Source organism: Pan paniscus, chromosome 7 (genome assembly GCF_029289425.2).
Source record: "Pan paniscus chromosome 7, NHGRI_mPanPan1-v2.0_pri, whole genome shotgun sequence".
NCBI lineage: Eukaryota > Metazoa > Chordata > Mammalia > Primates > Hominidae > Pan > Pan paniscus.
This window is the reverse complement of record NC_073256.2, coordinates 160,983,707-161,000,893: the sequence shown is the minus strand read 5'-3', so window position 1 is coordinate 161,000,893 and position 17,187 is coordinate 160,983,707. Positions and strand designations below refer to the sequence as shown.

The window sequence follows — 17,187 nt, the reverse complement described above, 5'->3', positions numbered from 1 at the left end:
GTTTCCAGCCTGGACTGCCCAGTGGAATCACCTGGGTCCCCCTAGACAGGAGCCTGACTCTGCGCTAGGCCATCCTGGCCCTGGAGCTGCCTGCTGGCCCACAGCGCCAGCCCCTCCTGCAGCACCAGGGCCATGGTGCTCATGCAGAAGGGCTGGGGGCCCTGCGGACCAGGAGACCTGAGGCTGTGCTGAGTGGCCGCCTCTAGGTCCTGTACCCTGAGACGTGGTGGCCAGGGCCTCGGGGCTTGGCCGTGTCTCACTCAGAGCCTGGAGCTGCTGTCCTGGCCCCGAGCAGGTCTGTCCTCTGGGGGCTGCTCTTCCGCCCTCGAGTATCTGAGTGCTCCCAGTAACTGTGTGTGCAGGTGGGGCAGGGAGCACAGGTGGGCCTGGAGATTCGGGGAGGGAGCTCAGGTGTGGGGCAGGCAGGAGCGGGGGGTCAAAGCAGAGACAAGGTGAAGAGGCATTCTCAATCTGGCAGAGCTCCCAGCCCTGGGAAGGGCCCATCCCAGGTGCCTCTTATGGCCAGACTGGGAGCAGGTGAGCCGCAGGCCTGGGGTTCTGAACACACAGGCTGGGTGGGGCTGCAGGCCAGTGGGGAGAGCTTGGGGGACATTGTTCACAGAGCACGTGCCCTGGGCCCCAGTGCCCTTCTTTGTGAAGTGGGGACCGAGGCTGGGTGCACGCTTGGCCACACACACACCTGGCCAGGCCCAAGCCCAGCTGTCCTTCACTGCAGCCTGCATGCCCCGAGCCTACCCCACCTGCTTGGAGCGCGGCCTGGGGTACAGGCCCAACTTGGTCCGGTTTCCTCCTGCTCCTCTGCACCCCTGCCCAAGGCCTGTGTTCACCCTTTTTGGGAACCCCCTTAGCTGCCTGCTGCACTGTCTCCTCCAGCCGTGGAGGGCAGGGAGGCCCCCTCCCTTCCCCTGCACCTGAGGCTGGGTAGAGCCATGGGGAAGAGGGGAGGAAGCCCCACCCTCCATAATCTATAGCAACTGTCACGGAGCAAACTATTCCCATTTCATACAGACAGGTCAGGTGTCGGCGTGCGATCGATGGCTCGCGCACAATAATTACGGGAACTAGCAGCTTGTGTTGCTTGAGTGACTTTAAGAAGAGTAGGGTCTCAATCTTCCCTTTAATAGGGCTCTGACAGTCCGCGGCAGCGGCTTCGGTGGTGCTGCGTCTCCAGCTGACAGTGTTGTCATTAAACACCAGGTAGTGTGGAACAACAGAGAGCACGGATCCCACACGGGGGGACAGGGCGGCTGACAGCGGTCATTTGTCATCACTGAGCTGCCCAAACTCCTCAGACTGCACTGCGGATGGCTGCTTAGGGTGACTTATGGCCCTGTCGGGCTGCCGTTGTGATTTGATAATCCGTAAATGTTTGTCAAAGATGAATCCCCAGATCCCACGGGGCTGCGGCCCAGGGACGCGAGGCCAGGACGTGAAAGCTGAGGGGCCATCCTTTCATGTGGCTGGCCACGTGCTGCACCCACCTGGGGAGGTGCTGGGGCCCAGCCTCCCAGGCAGTCCTGGTAGGGCTCCCAGGAGGGGCCGGATGCACCTGCTCCTCCTGTCTCGGGGCTGGGGTCCTCTGCGGTCTCTGTTGTGGGGTGAGCATGTGCATGAGAGTGAGTGTGTGTGTGTGTGACTGCAAAGTTTCCTTTCGCCCTGACAAGGCTTTGAGGCAAGTTTTTCTGCCAATGTGGGATTCTGGCAGGGAGGGCCTAATGGGGGCAGCGAGCAGGTCTCTGCTCTCCACCCTGCTGAGCAGCCTCAGTGCGTGGGGCCAGAGGGTTCGAGGGTGCCCAGGAGGGCCCCAGCAGCCCCGTGGCCCTGCTCCTGGCCACCACCACGTACAGGGGCTCCTTCCCTCTGTCTGCAGCGTTTGAGGTCCTGGGAGCCATCACACACAAGAAAAGTGGAGTGATTTATTAGACTCATAAAAATTCATACTTTGTGGTTCCAGTCATCCCACATCTGAGGCTCGTTAGAGTGCGGTCCTGGCAGCTCCTGCCGCGCCAGCGTAGGGGCGGGGCACTCACCAGCCGCCCCCTGCCTCGGTTGCCATTGTGGCTCATTTAGAGAAATGGACGGGTCTGAAGCACACCCAGCCACGCAAGGGGAGGGCCGGCAGGGGCGGAGGGCCCAGCCATGTCAGCAGCACACTCCCTGCACCTGCAGGGCCTGAGCTGGAACCGGCAGGGCTGGCTAGATGCCAGGGTGCTGAGTGTGGGTAACCCCTGGGGCTGGCTTCAGGTGGGCAGTGAGTCTGTGCCAGCGCAGCCAGGGGTCTGCCCACAGAGATGGTGGTCCGGGTGCACAGGCGGAGGCGGCCGGTGTGTCCAGTCTCCATCCCTTCCAAAGGCACCCGCGAAGGCTCCTTGGCCCAGCCCCTGCCTGGCCCAGCTGTGCCATCTGTGGGCATCGTGGGCTGGTGTCTTCCTCTAGGCCTTGGCCACATTCCCACCTGTGGGCCGAGGGGCCGAGGTGCCCTCAGCTGATGTGGCTGGCATTGTGGGTTCTGTGTGGTGGCCAGGAGGGGCAGAGGTGCCTTCCTTCTCGTGATGGGGACGTTCTGCCTGAGCTGGCCAGAATCAGGCAGGAGCCCTACCCGAATCTTTCCCTCCAAACAGTGGAGGGGCCTGGGGGGCCCGTTCGTGGGGAGAGCCTGAGCCTCCCGTGGTGCCCACTTTGATTCCACTTTTCTGCACAACTGCAGGGTACCCACAGCCTGCCAGTGCCATCTGCAGGAAGCTGATGTCACTCATGACTGGCCCGGTTTGTGTGCTCATCGGTACTAATCACTGCAGCCCCTCGCTGCGCCCCAGGGGCCCTGCCGATGACCCGCCTGGCTGGCGTGATGGAGGGCCGAGGCGTTGCAGGCGGGGGAGTGTGTATGCGCCACAGGCTGGTTCCATCCTGCCCTGCTCGGTGTCTCGATGAGAAAAGCAGCTGGGAACTGCCCATGTGTGGTCGGGGAAGAGAAAAGCAGAGGCTGGGCTTCTGGATCGGGGAGCGAGGCGGGAGCCCCATGGCAGGCCTGGGCCCCAGGGACTGACCCTCATGTTTCTCGGAACCCAGCAGTAAGGACTGGTGAGTCCAGACGGTGGGTGCAAGCCATGGCAGGCTCCCTGAGCTCCCAGCGTTCACAGAAGGGGCGTGTGTCCGCAGGATGGTGGGGGCACTGGCTGGGCACAGGCCTTGTCCTGCAGGAGCAGACACCCAGGACCACAGCAGATGCGGCGGCCAGGCCTAGCCGCACATGGGCCCGACGGAGGGGACTGAGGAGGGCAGAGAGAAGAAACAGACAAAGAACCAAGGAGGCTTTCCTGTCCTGCCTCGGAGAGTGGCCTTGGAGCGTGGCCATGCAGCCCCTCACTGCACCAGGTGTCAGTAGAAACGAGGCTGTTGGTCCTGCAGATGGGTGCCCGCAGGTGCACGTCCAGGCAGTGAGCCCGGCTCCTGGGCTGGGCTGCATTTGAACTGCATGGCCTGGCTCTGCGTGAAACTCGAAGGCCTGAGGGGGCGCGAGAGCAGGGTACAGGTTTGTGGGGTGAGCAACCCGGCCCCGTCCTGGCTGCTAGGGGCGAGAGCCACAGGATCGGGAATGACCATGCACGTGTGCTCACGCCTGTGTGCGTGCCCACCGCCCACCGTGTGCATGTCAGTCTCTGCGTGTGCTCCTGAGTGCACTTGTGTGTCCCGGCAGGATCATGTTTGCTGTGTGGTAACACCAAGTGGACGCTGGGAGGCAGGCCCTGGGTGGGCCAATGGCTCCAGGCCAGTTCCACTGTGGATGCTGCAGACACTGGGGAGACCAGGGCCCGAGCCAGGATGGGGCCTGCAGTGGCAGCCCGGGTGGGAGTGGTGGGGACACACGGCCTGAGGATCCTGGGAGAGAGGGCAGTCTCCTGTGGACCTCACGGTGGCACTTGAGGGCCAGAGACCTCCTGTTTGACCTCACTGTCCCCTGCACATGGTGGACCTTGGGGAAGCCGCTCCTGATGGCCCCTGGGGTCTGCCTACCCCTTCTTGGAGGCCAGAGCCCATGTCACCCCCAGTGTAGCTTTGGCCTCGCCACCTTCAGGACCTAGCGTGTGGAAGTGCCAGGGGTGAGCACCAGGCTACCAAGGTGGCGACTCTGTGCGGCCCCAGGGGACAACTCAGACTGGGCCGACTTCAGAAAGGGGCTGGTGGAGGGGCCCTTGCTGTGCAGGCCCTGGCGAGCTACACTGGTCAGGGGCCAAGCTGGATTTCAGCTGCTCCACAGCCCTTCACCTTGGCTGGGCCACCCTGTCCACCCCCACCAGCCTCAGCAAAGGCTGTGAGGAGCTGCCAGGCCCAGGTGCCTTCCAGGAGGTGCCTCGGACTAGGCCTGGCTGTGCAGGGAAGGGCATCTGTGCTCACAATGGGCAGAGCCTCCTGCCCCAGGAACAGCGAGAGCTGTTGCCTGAGCTGCCTTCAATGAGAGACAGTTCTGCAGACGCTGCCTCTGACTGGCTGCAGTAGCAGGCGCTGTGCCCCAAGCAGGCCCGGGGGTCTGCGCCCCGCTCAGACATACGTCACGGTCTGAAATGCAAGAGCCCAGGGCTCTCGGGAACATGGGCCACATGCTCTGTTGGAGTTTTCATGGCTGTTTCTCCAAGAGCGCCATCAGCCACTGTCAGGGACGCTGCCTGACGGGACTCCTTGTGCCTGAGAGTCTCCAGCGTGGGGCCTGGTGTTGGGTGTGCAGCAGCCTTGGTGGGGGCAGGATCACCTGCCAGCTGCAGGAGAGGAGATGGGGACTCTGGGCTCACCTGCCTTGTCGGCTGGTCTGGAACTTGCCTGCCTCGTTCCCTGGGGCTCCCCCTGCTCCCCTGCCATTGCCCCTCAGCAGTCTCCTAGCCAAGTTGGGAGGGGTGGGGGTGTGAGGGGCCTTTGAGCTGGACCTGCAGGGAAGGTGGGGCCTGCGCTTGGCAGGTGCTTCCTGAGGGCGGCATGGTCCCAGAGGCTGTGGAGCCAGCTGAGGCCGTGGGTGTGAGCATGGTGCCAGCCATGCAGCAGCACAGGGTGGGTCTGGCCCTGACTCCCAGTGCCCCCAGCTCTCCTCCCACGCCCCCTACCCCGACTTCCCCACAGCGCCTGGGCACCCCCTGCCCAGGCTGTCCCCGCCTCTTGCAGCCCCCACTCCTCTAGCGCTGGGCCTATGCCCTGCTCTCTCCTCTCTTAGGAACCCCAGGCTCTGCTCCTTCCAGGCAGGCTCGGCTCTCCTGGAGGGGCACTTCCCGGGGTCCTGCTCGCTGCGTGTACCTCCCAGCGCCACTGAGCACTCTCAGTTGTAATCACAGCTCTAATTAGGCGATTAATCGTGGGAACTCTGCTCTGTGGGAGGAGACGTTGCCTCGTCCCTGGCGCCCTCTTGCGGCTGTGGGGCTGAAGGTGCAACCCCCTGAGCTTTGGGTTGGTCAGGCAGTGCCGGGGGAAGAGGCCCAGCCAGTGAGTGGGGCGGGGAGTGTGACTGGAGCTGCGTCCGGGGGCCGGGTGAACTCAGGTTTCTGGGGATGGCACAGGGCCTCCTGCCCTCTCTTTAGGCCGTGTCCTGCTTGCCTGTGGGACACTCACGGCCGTACTGGAAGGTGCCATCCCCAGTCTGTGCTGCTGCCCGGCCCCTCCTGCCTCGTGCTCAGGGCACCGGGGCCAGAGACCTGGGCTGGCACAGAGTTGGCACTGCCTCAGAAACTGCAAGAGGACTGGAAAGACACAGAAACGGGTCACAGACAACCAGGAAAACTAGGTTCGCAGGCGTGCAAGCTGCCGTTAGTCAGAGAAGGGCATAGGCAGTGTGGAGATGGTGAGGTGCCAGGGCAGCTGTTGATAAAAAGCAGATCAGGCAATGTACAAAGAAGGTGGGATCGTCAGGAATTAGGGATGGGGGGCCTGACTGGCCGGAATGCCCTCAGCCCACAGCCATCCGTCACCCTGGGCAGCGCTGCAGTGGCCCCGGGGGCTGCACCTGGACTAGCCCCTTCCCTGCTCACTCTCCTTGCATGCAGGGTCTGGGCTGCCCCAGGCCTGTTCTGTGGGTCTGGCCCATCCTGGCCGCTCGCTGCTGTCACTTCTCCCGGGAACATGGTGTGGTGCAAGGTGTCTGTCGGGCAAGTCAACATCATCCCTTCGTGGGCCCCACACCGTCCTGTCTGCTGCTGTGGGGGTGGCTGTGGCCGATTCCAGCAAATTCCCTGCCAGTCTTTGGCCTCCTGCTCAGCTGTCCCCGCTCCCCAGCTGGGATAAAGCCTGTGGAGGCTTGGGGAAGGGGCTTCTAGAACCAGGGTACTTTCTTGGGCTGGCAGCCCAGCAGTGACAGTTTTGCTGTCTTTGCGCGGGGCCCATCTGCACCAGGGCCCGCTCTTGTGCCTGCTATTTCTGGAGGCCCTGGTGCTCCCATCTCTGTAGCCCACTGTGCATAAGGCCCAGGGGCTGGTAGATGCTGGCCTGGGGCACGGTCAGAGGCCTTCTGGGTCTCCACCTCAGTTGATGGGCGAGGCCCTCCCCGATGGAGCTGGTCCTGTTCCCATCAGCAGGCTGGGAGCTGGACAGATAGCTGGACAGCTCCCCAGGATACTCACCTTGGCCCTGGTGGGCTGGACAGTGAAGTGGTGGAGCAGCCTTCTCTCCTGCTTGGCAGCCTCAGACAGTTCTTTGCACAGAGTAGTAATTCTAGTTTCATCTTCTTATTCATTAACCAATTGTGAAATTAGCAACTCATTTTCTTCCTAGTTATTTCCCTTTGAAGTTCCATAAAAATCTGAACTCTCCCTCAACTCCTGCTCCACATAAAACAGAGCAAGGCTGCGACCCCCATCTGATCAGACCAGCCATCTGTGTTGGAATTGTCCGAGGACAGTGAGCCGGGTGGGCAGGGCCAGGCTCTGCAGGACTCCTGGACCCCTGATGGCCGGGCCCAGCCTCAGCGGCTGCCCTCCTGACGATGCATCATTGGGCATGTGGTGCTTGGTACACAGCAGGGCTCTCGAGGTGCCTGAGGGCTGCCCCACCTGGTCCCCAGCCTGAGGGCATGGTGCCGTGTGCAAGAGCTCAAACCCTGCTGATGGATGGGCTCATATCCCATTCACATATGATGCCAGCAGTTTTTTTGTAGTTTGTCTTCCATTGCGGTAGTAAAGTTTTTAATTAGGAAAGCTAATGAGATCGATTAGTCATTAGAAGTGACCTCTTGATGGCGGGCAGAGAGGGCTGCGTGTGTGGGGCTGATAACGCGGGCCGGGGCATCGCCGGCAATAAAGGCGCAAGGGGTTTGATGTGCGCGGAGTGTGCCACGGGAATGCATCACGTGGAGAAAAAAAATTACAGCCCTGGGAGTCTGTAATGAAGGGAATTAAACCAACATCCTATCTAAATAACACGATTATCTACACAAACCCCAGCCAGCCAGGAGGGATGGGCGCCTGGGCCTGTGTCCTCAGGGAGGAGGGCAGAGGCCTGTTTCTGCCTGGGTCCTTCTCGGCTACAGAGCAGCGTCCTGCAGCCTCCCAAGCCTTGCCACCTGCCCACGCCATTGCTGCACACCCTGGGGAACAGGGCCAGGGAGGGACCCTTCCTTCCTGCAGCCTGACTTTCTGGGTCCATGTGCCATGCATGGTCTTAGGACCCCTTGCTCCTGCTAGCCGCTGGGGGCCCAGCTCAGAATTCATCTGCTACTACCCATCTGTCCGGCTGTGCCCTGCTCATCCTGGGTTGTCATGAGCTTGTCCGAGCTGCCCATCTGGGAATGACAGGGACTGCCCATGGTCTGCAGGGCCAGGCCGTGGGGGACACGACCCTGCTGTGGGGGTGGGTTGCAGGCTGGAGCCCAGCTTGGGCCCACACTAGCTGCCACCTTGTCACTGTGAGCCCCTTGAAGTGCCCCCACTCTGGTAGGGACTGTAGGAGAGGGGTCTATCTAGGTGACGTGCAGAATATACCTGCCCAGCCTGAGTGGGCTGTGACAAGAGGCTGGGGCTGCGTTATTACCGTGTGGTTTTCAGGAGTGACACTTGGGCACTAAGAAGTAACACGCAGTAAGGCAAAGAAGCCTGACCTGACTGCTGCCAGCGTTGCGCAGGAGTGTGATCATGGTGCCGCCGCCCGCCAGGCCCTGCCTGCCCCAAGCTGCCCCTCCTGGGCAGAAGTGTTCTAGAATGCAGAGTCCAGTCCTGTGTGCAGTCGGGGCTGGGACTTCCTAGAGGACTTGGCATGTGCTGGACCTGGGAGGGAGGGCGAGCTCTGGTCCCCAAGGTTAGAAGTGATTTTAGCCAAAGGGAGGCTGTGCATTTGGCGACGGGAATGGAGCTGGGCCAGGTCTGGGGGCTCCTGTACTTAGAATTTGGGGAAAGAGGTTGATGGGGAGGGGAACATGAATCCCCGGGGCCTGAGTGTGGCCCAGTGTCCCGAGTGTGGCCCAGTGTCCCTCCTGCCTTGCTTGGCCCCACCTGGCCTCTGAGCAGGACTGCACCCTAGCTTTGTCATGCCGTGGCTCCAAGGGGCCAGCATCGCCCCAGGCTCTGCGTCCCAGAGCAGCAGGCATTGGGCGGCCTGGGAGGCTTGTGGGAAGCCATGGTGGGAAGCAGGCTGCAGGCTGGCAAGTGGGTCATTTGGGCACTCTGGGGTTGGGGGTGGGCTGGTGGCAGCCCTGAGCCCTGGCCCCATGGCTGGCAGTGCTCCAGTGGGTGCCCTGACTGCCCAGGTGCCGAGGCTGGACCCCAGCTTGGCCCAGGTGGGGCAGGAGCAGCCGGGCAGCCCATGCTCTCCTCAGGCAGAAGCAAGGAGCCTGCAGCAGGGCTGGAAGGTGGCGAGGTCACCTCGGGGTTATTGATAACTTAAGGACTTCTTATGTTCTCCAGCGCTTAGTTGAAACAAGCTATTATTGATTTTTTTGCTGGTTTCTCCTTTTTTGTAAGACCTTGAAAATACAATTGGCAGACTCTCTGATGTAGACTCTGGGGGGCTCTGGGGAAGGCTTTGATGTCATGTTGGGGCCAAGTGTTCCTGACTTGCTCCCGTGCAGGCTGACAGGTGCCTGAGTAGAGGCTGCAGCTTGGGTGGTGCTGGGGGAACGCCTGAGGGAGGGGCTCTTTGCCGACATCTGGACAGGGCAGTGTGGGCAGGAGAGTGAGCGAGTCTGTGGAGAGATGGGCTAGAAGCTCGGCCTCAAGGAGGGGCCCTGGCTGCTCAAGGTCCGTTGCGTTTAGGGCTCTGGAAAAGAATTTGGGAAATGGTAACAGTTACTGGTCCTGTCCAAGGAGCAGGGTGCCTTGAGGGCTGTTTGGCTGTGGGGGCCAAGAGGGTGTGTCCTGGGCAGTCAGGGGTCCCGGGCACAGGGGAAGCTGGGCACTGACTGGAAGGAAGTGAGATCCCCTGGGCTGGGCTGGGTGGGGTCCTCCTGTGGGCGACCCTGAAGGGGGTGGAGGGGGGCGGGGGCCTCTTGCAGCAGCCCCTGAGCCTTGGGCTGCCAGGGGAGCTGTTGGGAAGGCGGGCCTGTGCCCACTGCTGGGTTAGCTTTAATGATCTGGGCAGTCAGAGCTGTACATGATGCAAGTTGGGCAATTAGATGCAACCCTCGAAGCTATGGGTAAATTGCCAGCTATCAGGTGGAAGGGAACTCGGGCAAAAGATTCCTGTTAATTGCATGAAACATTCAGCAAGAAAAAAGCCGTTGTGTCTATCACCCTGCAAAATGTTATGAAAACAGTGACTAAGTACATAAGTCTGTCTGGGCACAGCGGTGAGGAGGTGCCCCTTGAGGAGGTGAGTGCTCCAGCGCCCCTCCCCTGTGCAGGGCACAGGCCAGGAGCCTCCCAGCCCCGCCCCTCTGGCCTGGGTGGAGGTGGCCCATCTGCCTTCCTCACTGCTCTGCTGGAAGTCAGTCAGACACCTCGAGTGCCCCTGTTGCGGATACTGTCTAGGGGACTCCAAGGCATCCCCGGCTGCCAGACCCCTGGCTTCTCCTGGTTTTCCTGTGGTGTGGGCATTCTCTTGTTTCTCCAGATGGCTGGAGGGTGTGCGGGGCTGGTGCCCGCCTCTCAGAGGCTGCACTGGCTAGCTCCTGAAGTGTCGGCTGCCAGGCGCCCTGGGGATGTGTGTGCCACATGGGTTGAGGGTTTTATCCATGGGGCGATGGAGGGTCTTCAGGCTCCGGCGGAGGCGGTGGGCAGAGATGGCACTGTGTGTGGCCTCTCTGACCCTACCCTTGCCGGCCTTCCCTGACCCATGTCTGTGCCCTGGGTTTTCTCTACAGCGTCCAGCCTGCATGCCGTGCGGACTGCACCCACCAGCAAGGTGATCAAGACCCGCTACCGCATTGTCAAGAAGACGCCGGCCTCGCCTCTCAGCACCCCGCCCTTCCCCGTGTCTCTGCCCTCCTGGCGGGCCCGGCGGCTCTCACTATCCAGGTAGGAAGGCTTCCTGCAGGCTCCTGCAGGCCTGGGAACTGGGCTGTCTGGCCCTGCCCTGAGGGCTGCAGGGTAGAATCCAAGGGCAGGGGGAGCTGAGCGCATCCCAGAACTGCTTGGTGTTGGGCTCGTTGGCTGGGGACCAGCCTGATTTTTCTGTGTCTTTAGCAATTTCTGCACCAAATAGGAGGCCAGCTTGTGTTTACCACATACACATGAAGACAGACGGACACACATGCACACACATGCTCTGCTGTTCTCAGCAAGCCTATTAGCTGGTGAGGGCTCTGTGCCATGAAAGCTTCTGCTGCCCAGACGGTCAGGGCCCACGCCATGTGCTGTCTGAGCATCTCTCGGGGAGAAGCTTCTGGTGGGAGAGGCTGGGCCTTCAGTGGTCTGTCTGGAAGCTGTCAATGTATGATTGTCAAGGCGGTGATGTGAGCTACTCCTTGCCCTGCTGCTGGCTGCCTGTCCGTGGTCTGGCCCCCGCTCGCACTCTGACCTCGATGCAGGCTGGGAGGGCGGCTCTGTCGGCAGGGAACGGCTTTTGCCCTCCTGGGGCCGCTATCCCGGGAGGCTTTGCCACCTGCTCAGTCAAGGTTGCTCAGCCTCTGGGCCTCAGGAGGCCTGGCTCTAGGAGGTTGGCCCCTTCCTTTGCTGTGGTGGTGGTGCCCCATCTCCAGGTTGGGAGAGGGTGATAGCCCTGGCAGGCAGATGGGAAGCAGGCAGTGGCAGACCCCTCCCTCTGTCTTCTGACCCTCCCCGAGGGAATCTGCTCCTGGGGGAGTGGCGTGGGCCAGAGATGGTGGGCAGGGCCTCAGGGCGAGCAGCCACGGTCCAGGGCGCGGCCACCCACCGGACCGTAGCTGCCTGGTGGTTCCCTGCTGCTAGCCAGAGGTTTCCAGGCCTGAGGCTAACCCCAGGGGATCCACCCACCAGTATGGGCAGCCCTACCCAGCTCTGGGGCCTCGTGGCAGGTCAGCCAGCTGGCGAGCCCACCAGGTGGTGTCCTGCTGCCTCCCGTATCACCAGGCCACACTCAGCTTGGCCCTGCTGCTGAGTTTTCTGGAGGCAATAGCTGGAGTATATTTTAAATTAATTTTACTGCACTTTTTGTAATATTTTTGTTTTAAATAGATTTATAAGCATCTTGGGGGCTATTTCTACAAATTTATGAAGATAATTTTTATTCTCTCGATAAGGTTAAATTTACACCTGCTATTTCCATATTAATTCACATTGCTAAGTGGATCTAATTTTCTTCCGTTCTTCTATCTGGTGAGCATGGCCTTTCCTAATGCAATTTCCCCCACACTAAATCACTGTGATCGGGAGTCATGATCGAGCTAAATTAACTTAAATTAATTTACTTAATAAGAGCCCCAGATCATCGGGAATGAGGTTCAGATTTATGGATTCTCTGCTCCTGCTCCCCGTCCTGTGGTCGTCGTCAGCCCGACGTTGAGGGTCCACCTCTCCCAGGGATGTGGCTGGGGGCCAAGTGATGATTTTCCTCAGGGCGGACCCAGCAGGGCCTCTCCTTCTGGATTCTGAAGGCCAAGAAGGCCTCTGGTTTGGGTCCGGATGGTCTGGGTCCTGTAGCTGGGCCTGCCCAGGAGGGCCCTGATGGTGTTGTTGCACAGAAACAGGTGCCCATGCCCTGGGGCTGAGGAGGCCGGGAGGAGGAGGAGGTGGCAGCCGGCCCAGCGCCCAGGGCCTCCTGTCGGCGCCGTGTGGCTGAGAGCAGCGGGTCAGCTGAGAGGCTCCCTCCAAGTTTCCTGTCCTTCCAAAGTGAAGCCTGGCCAGCTGCCCTGCAGGGAGCGGCCGTGACTCTCTGAGTGCGCTGGTGTAGGGGCTGCACCACAGGCATGGGTGGGCAGGAGGTGGAGCAGGCATCGCCTTTGATGGATCAAGGGCCCCAGCACCAGAAGCCTGAATTCAGCCCACCCCTGGAGGCCCTGGCTGTGGTTGGTGGCCATGGGCTGCAGGCCTCAGTGTCTTCTCCGTGTGTGAAGGCCAGGCTGAGCCTGCCCCAGGATGCACGTGTGGCTGAGGGGTTGTGTGAGGGGCCCTCCTCGCTTTCCTGACCGCCTCACCCCAGTCCTGTTCCACTCCTTGCCAGGCGCCTGGGACCCTTCGGGACACGAGCCCTGGGCTTATGGATAGGGTGTGGGAGTGGGGTGGGGAGGGTGCTGAGCTGAGGGGCACGACTCTTAGGAAGTCCTGGGAAGAATGGCCACCAGTGGGCTGGGCCTGCCTCGCCCAGGGTCACCTGCCACCTGCGTCCCAGCATGGTTGCCTGGCCTGCTGTTGCCTGTTTGCGTGTCTGGGCTCAGGGTTGTTGAGGCAGAAAGGGCGTCTGGGCCAGCGGCTGGTCTAGCCTGGCCCATGCGCCCTCTCTGGTGCTGCATCAGAGCCAGGGCTGCCTGCATGTGGCTGGACCCTCAGCCCTCCCTGGGCAGGCCCAGGCCACCATGGACTTAGGGCTGCCATGGAGGAAGAAGGCAGGCTGTCCTGCCAGTTGGCTGGCTGGAGCCTGAGACCAGAGCTCTCCTTGGGCCCCAGCTCCCTGTCCCATCCCTGGAGGGGCTGGCGGGCAAGCCCCAGTAGTCCTGGAAGCCACGGTGGTCAGAGTTGGCAGGGGCTGGTGGACACGGGGGAGGGGAGGGAGGCAGGGTGACTAGTGGCTGAGGGACAGCGCCGGTGTGGGATGCCCCCTGCCGACCCCTCACTGTGATTGGAGATCTGGTCACCCTGAGAGGAAGTCATCTAGGCCTCTTCCCCTCGGAGCCTTAGCATCTTGCTCTGTTGTTGAAGCAGACCCGCCAGCGCCGGTGTGGGATGCCCCCTGCCGACCCCTCACTGTGATTGGAGACCTGGTCACCCTGAGAGGAAGTCATCTAGGCCTCTTCCCCTCGGAGCCTTAGCATCTTGCTCTGTTGTTGAAGCAGATCCGCGAGTTCCGAGCACGGAGCCGTGCCTGCTGTCTGTGAAGCCGCCAGCTCCTGGGAGATGGACGAGGCCAACAGCACTGCTCTGGGAGGAGAGGGAGCCGCTGGCAGAGGCTCTGCGAAGGGGTGGCAGTGGGGAGTACAGCGAGGCCCAGGGGGCTCTGAGTGTTGAGGGAAGGCCCTGGGGGTCTGTGTGTGAAGGCCAGGCTGACCCTGCCCCAGGATGCACACGAAGGTCCCAGGGCTGCTGCTGGGAGTGGCTGAGCATCTTGGGTAGGGTGTAGTTGGGGGCAGCGCAGTGCAGCGTGAACCTGACAGCCTGTCCCTGCCTGCTTGTACCATGCGAAATGAGTAGGGTCTCTAGGCTCGATTGTGGTGGGGTGTTCAGGACAGGGCCTGAGCTGGAACCCCAAAGACGGAGGAGGGGGCAGGACCTCTACCACCCATCCTGAGAGGAATGGAACCGGGCCCTGCCCAAGGTGGGGACAAGAAACAGTAACACAGGCTGCCGCAGTGAAGCTTGCACAGCTCTGCTGCTGACAACAGCCCTCACCTTGTCCTCTCTCTGTCCCTGTCCCTGGGACCTCCCCTGCCCTCTTTTCCCCTCCCCTCCCCTTGGCTGTGATGCTCATGGCGGGGACTGCACCGCCCTGAGGAGGCACGAGAAGGGGCCCCTCTCCTGGGCATGAGCCCCCAGGACCCCTCTGCAGTTCCTCTCAGCTTTCGGTTGGAGAGCCCCAGGCCCTGAGCTATTGGCCCTAGCTCTGCCCTGGGCACTGGGGAGGGCTCAGGGTGATTAGGCCTGTTCCCTCCTCTGGGAAGCTCTAGAAACTCCCCTTCCCTGCAGCCCGAGGGAAGGAGGGTAGGCAAGTGAGTGCCCGGCCTGAGTCTAGGCCTCTGCCCTGTCCCAGGGGGTGATTTGGCACACGCGCCCTCTCTCTCCCTCCTAATTTAAGTAGAAACTTACTGTCGGCCTGGTGGTCATGTTGGGCCCATGTGGAAGGCTGGAGGACAGCGTCAGGGCCCCTTGATGGCTGGGTTTGTAATAGGGGCTGGGGCCTCTCCTCCCTGTCAGCGGCTTTCTCTGGACCTGAACATGGAGGAGGCGGTGGGGAGACGGCTGGGTGCTGGAGGGGATGGTGGTGGAGACAGTTGGGTGCTGGAGGAGGTGGTGGTGGAGCCAGCTGGGTGCTGGAGGAGGTGGTCGGGAGATGGCTGGGTGCTGGAGGAGGTGGTGGGGAGCCGGCTGGGTGCTGGAGGAGGTGGTGGTGGAGCCGGCTGGGTGCTGGAGGAGGTGGTGGGGAGATGGCTGGGTGCTGGAGGAGGTGGTGGGGAGATGGCTGGGTGCTGGAGGAGGTGGTCGGGAGATGGCTGGGTGCTGGGGGAGGTGGTCGGGAGATGGCTGGGTGCTGGGGGAGGTGGTAGGGAGATGGCTGGGTGCTGGGGGAGGTGGTGGGGAGATGGCTGGGTGCTGGGGGAGGTGGTGGGGAGATGGCTGGGTGCTGGGGGAGGTGGTCGGGAGATGGCTGGGTGCTGGGGGAGGTGGTGGGGAGATGGCTGGGTGCTGGGGGAGGTGGTGGGGAGATGGCTGGGTGCTGGGGGAGGTGGTGGGGAGATGGCTGGGTGCTGGGGGAGGTGGTGGGGAGATGGCTGGGTGCTGGGGGAGGTGGTGGGGAGATGGCTGGGTGCTGGAGGAGGTGGTGGGGAGATGGCTGGGTGCTGGGGGAGGTGGTGGGGAGATGGCTGGGTGCTGGAGGAGGTGGTGGGGAGATGGCTGGGTGTTGGGGGAGGTGGTGGGGAGATGGCTGGGTGCTGGGGGAGGTGGTGGGGAGATGGCTGGGTGCTGGGGGAGGTGGTGGGGAGATGGCTGGGTGCTGGAGGAGGTGGTGGGGAGATGGCTGGGTGCTGGAGGAGGTGGTGGGGAGATGGCTGGGTGCTGGAGGAGGTGGTGGTGGAGCCGGCTGGGTGCTGGAGGAGGTGGTGGGGAGATGGCTGGGTGCTGGAGGAGGTGGTGGGGAGATGGCTGGGTGCTGGAGGAGGTGGTGGGGAGATGGCTGGGTGCTGGAGGAGGTGGTGGGGAGCCGGCTGGGTGCTGGAGGAGGTAGGTGGTCGGGAGATGGCTGGGTGCTGGAGGAGGTAGGTGGTTGGGAGATGGCTGGGTGCTGGAGGAGGTGGTGGTGGAGCCGACTGGGTGCTGGAGGAGGTGGTGGGGAGATGGCCGGGTGCTGGAGGAGGTGGTGGGGAGATGGCTGGGTGCTGGAGGAGGTGGTCTGGAGATGGCTGGGTGCTGGAGGAGGTGGTCTGGAGATGGCTGGGTGCTGGCCAGTGGCCTCAGGTTTGTGGCCGGCCAGTGCTCGTTGTTGTCAGATGGAAGGCAGAGGCTGCTGGGCAGTAGCTTCTGGGGCTTCTGTGTGCTACCAGCCAGGGTCTCTGAGGATGGGCACACCATTGTGGCACGCGCCAGACATCGTGTGTGGAGACTGGGGTGGGGCAGAGGGTGGGAGGAGAAAAGGAGCAGTGCCTGTATGCCACGGGCAGAATGGGACTCCTGCCTCAACGGGTGGCATCCACGCTGCCACCTGTGCTCCCATCAGAGGCCGCGTTGCCCTGGCCTGCAGATGCCCGGCCATGTGGCTGCTTGGGGCGGGGCAACAGCTGACGGGGGCATGCTGGCGGTGTGCTGGCCATGTGCCACCTCTCCCCAGAAGCTGAGGCATGGGACTGGGTTGTTCTGCTGAGCGTGGTGCCTGTCGCATCTGCCAAATACACAGGACGGGGCTGTTGCTCTGGCTCGGGGACCCTGGGAGCTTACTGTACTGCTGCCTTACACATGCCTCGGCCATGCCACAGTGGTCCCTGAGAGCCGGCCTTGGCCAGCCCTCCCCCGGGCCCCAGGACTGCTGCCTTGAAGTGAAGCCTGTCCCAGAGGGCCTGGAGTGCAGGGGTGCGAGGCAGAAGGTCAGTGAAGGGTTTTGGAGGAGTCACCCTGAAGGCTGAGGCTCTGCTGAGGGGATTTAATTTTTTTGTTGTCCTGAGATTTGTGGATTTGCCGGTGCCCTCACCAGCTCCAGCAAGTTCATTAATCTGAACTGAAGCTGAAATGTGACTTATATCCCTAACTGCTTGTCACTTTTTTTCTCTTTCCAAATTCATTTGACATGAAAGTGCGAAATAAACAGAAGCTGCTGCGCTTAAGCAGATGAATCGGAGGCTTTTCCATCTGACTACAAATGGTCCTGTCACAAGGCCGCCTCTCGCTGGGCTGCCTTATTTTATTTTATTTTAGTTTGTGTCTGTGCGGTAAATCTTAAGTAATCTGTGCAGTTTTGACGAGAGTTAGGCCAGGATTTTGAAGGGCTCTGAAACGCTTCTCCAAAGTGGCGTCTCATTAAAGAGGAATTCAGCCTGGGGACGGGAGGGGTCCTCACCGCGATGCTGCGCTCCCCACGTGTGTCTCCTTAATGAGCAGGTGTGCCTGCACAGCCTCCTGGGACGCCAGCCGCCCTGCCCCACCTCCTGCCCGTCTTCTGGTTTGGGCACTGTCTTTGTCGGCTGGGGCCGTGTCACACAGTAGCACAGACTGGGGCTTCAGCATCAGACGCTGACTTCTCACAGTCCTGGGCCGGACGTTTGAGACCAGGTTGCTGGGCAGACTTGGTGTCTGGCAGGGGCCTTCTTCCGGGTTTACAGACAACTGTCTTCCCACGCATCTTCGCATGGCCCAGAGAGAGGCAGGGAGAGCGTGGTGAGTGCGTGTGCACTCTGGGGTCTCTTATGAGGATGCTCGTCCCATCACG

The 17,187-nt window shown here is 61.8% G+C and overlaps 1 protein-coding gene across 1 annotated transcript in view; it reads left to right on the top strand.

Annotated features, from left to right (window-relative positions):
• The window catches only part of ZC3H3 (zinc finger CCCH-type containing 3), a 118,245-nt gene that overhangs the window by 35,812 nt on the left and 65,246 nt on the right, over positions 1 to 17,187 (top strand). Inside the window, exon 5 of the mRNA XM_003819449.5 lies at positions 10,286 to 10,439. Within this exon, the coding sequence (XP_003819497.4) occupies positions 10,286 to 10,439 (154 nt within the window). The remainder of the gene's footprint in view (positions 1 to 10,285; positions 10,440 to 17,187) is intronic.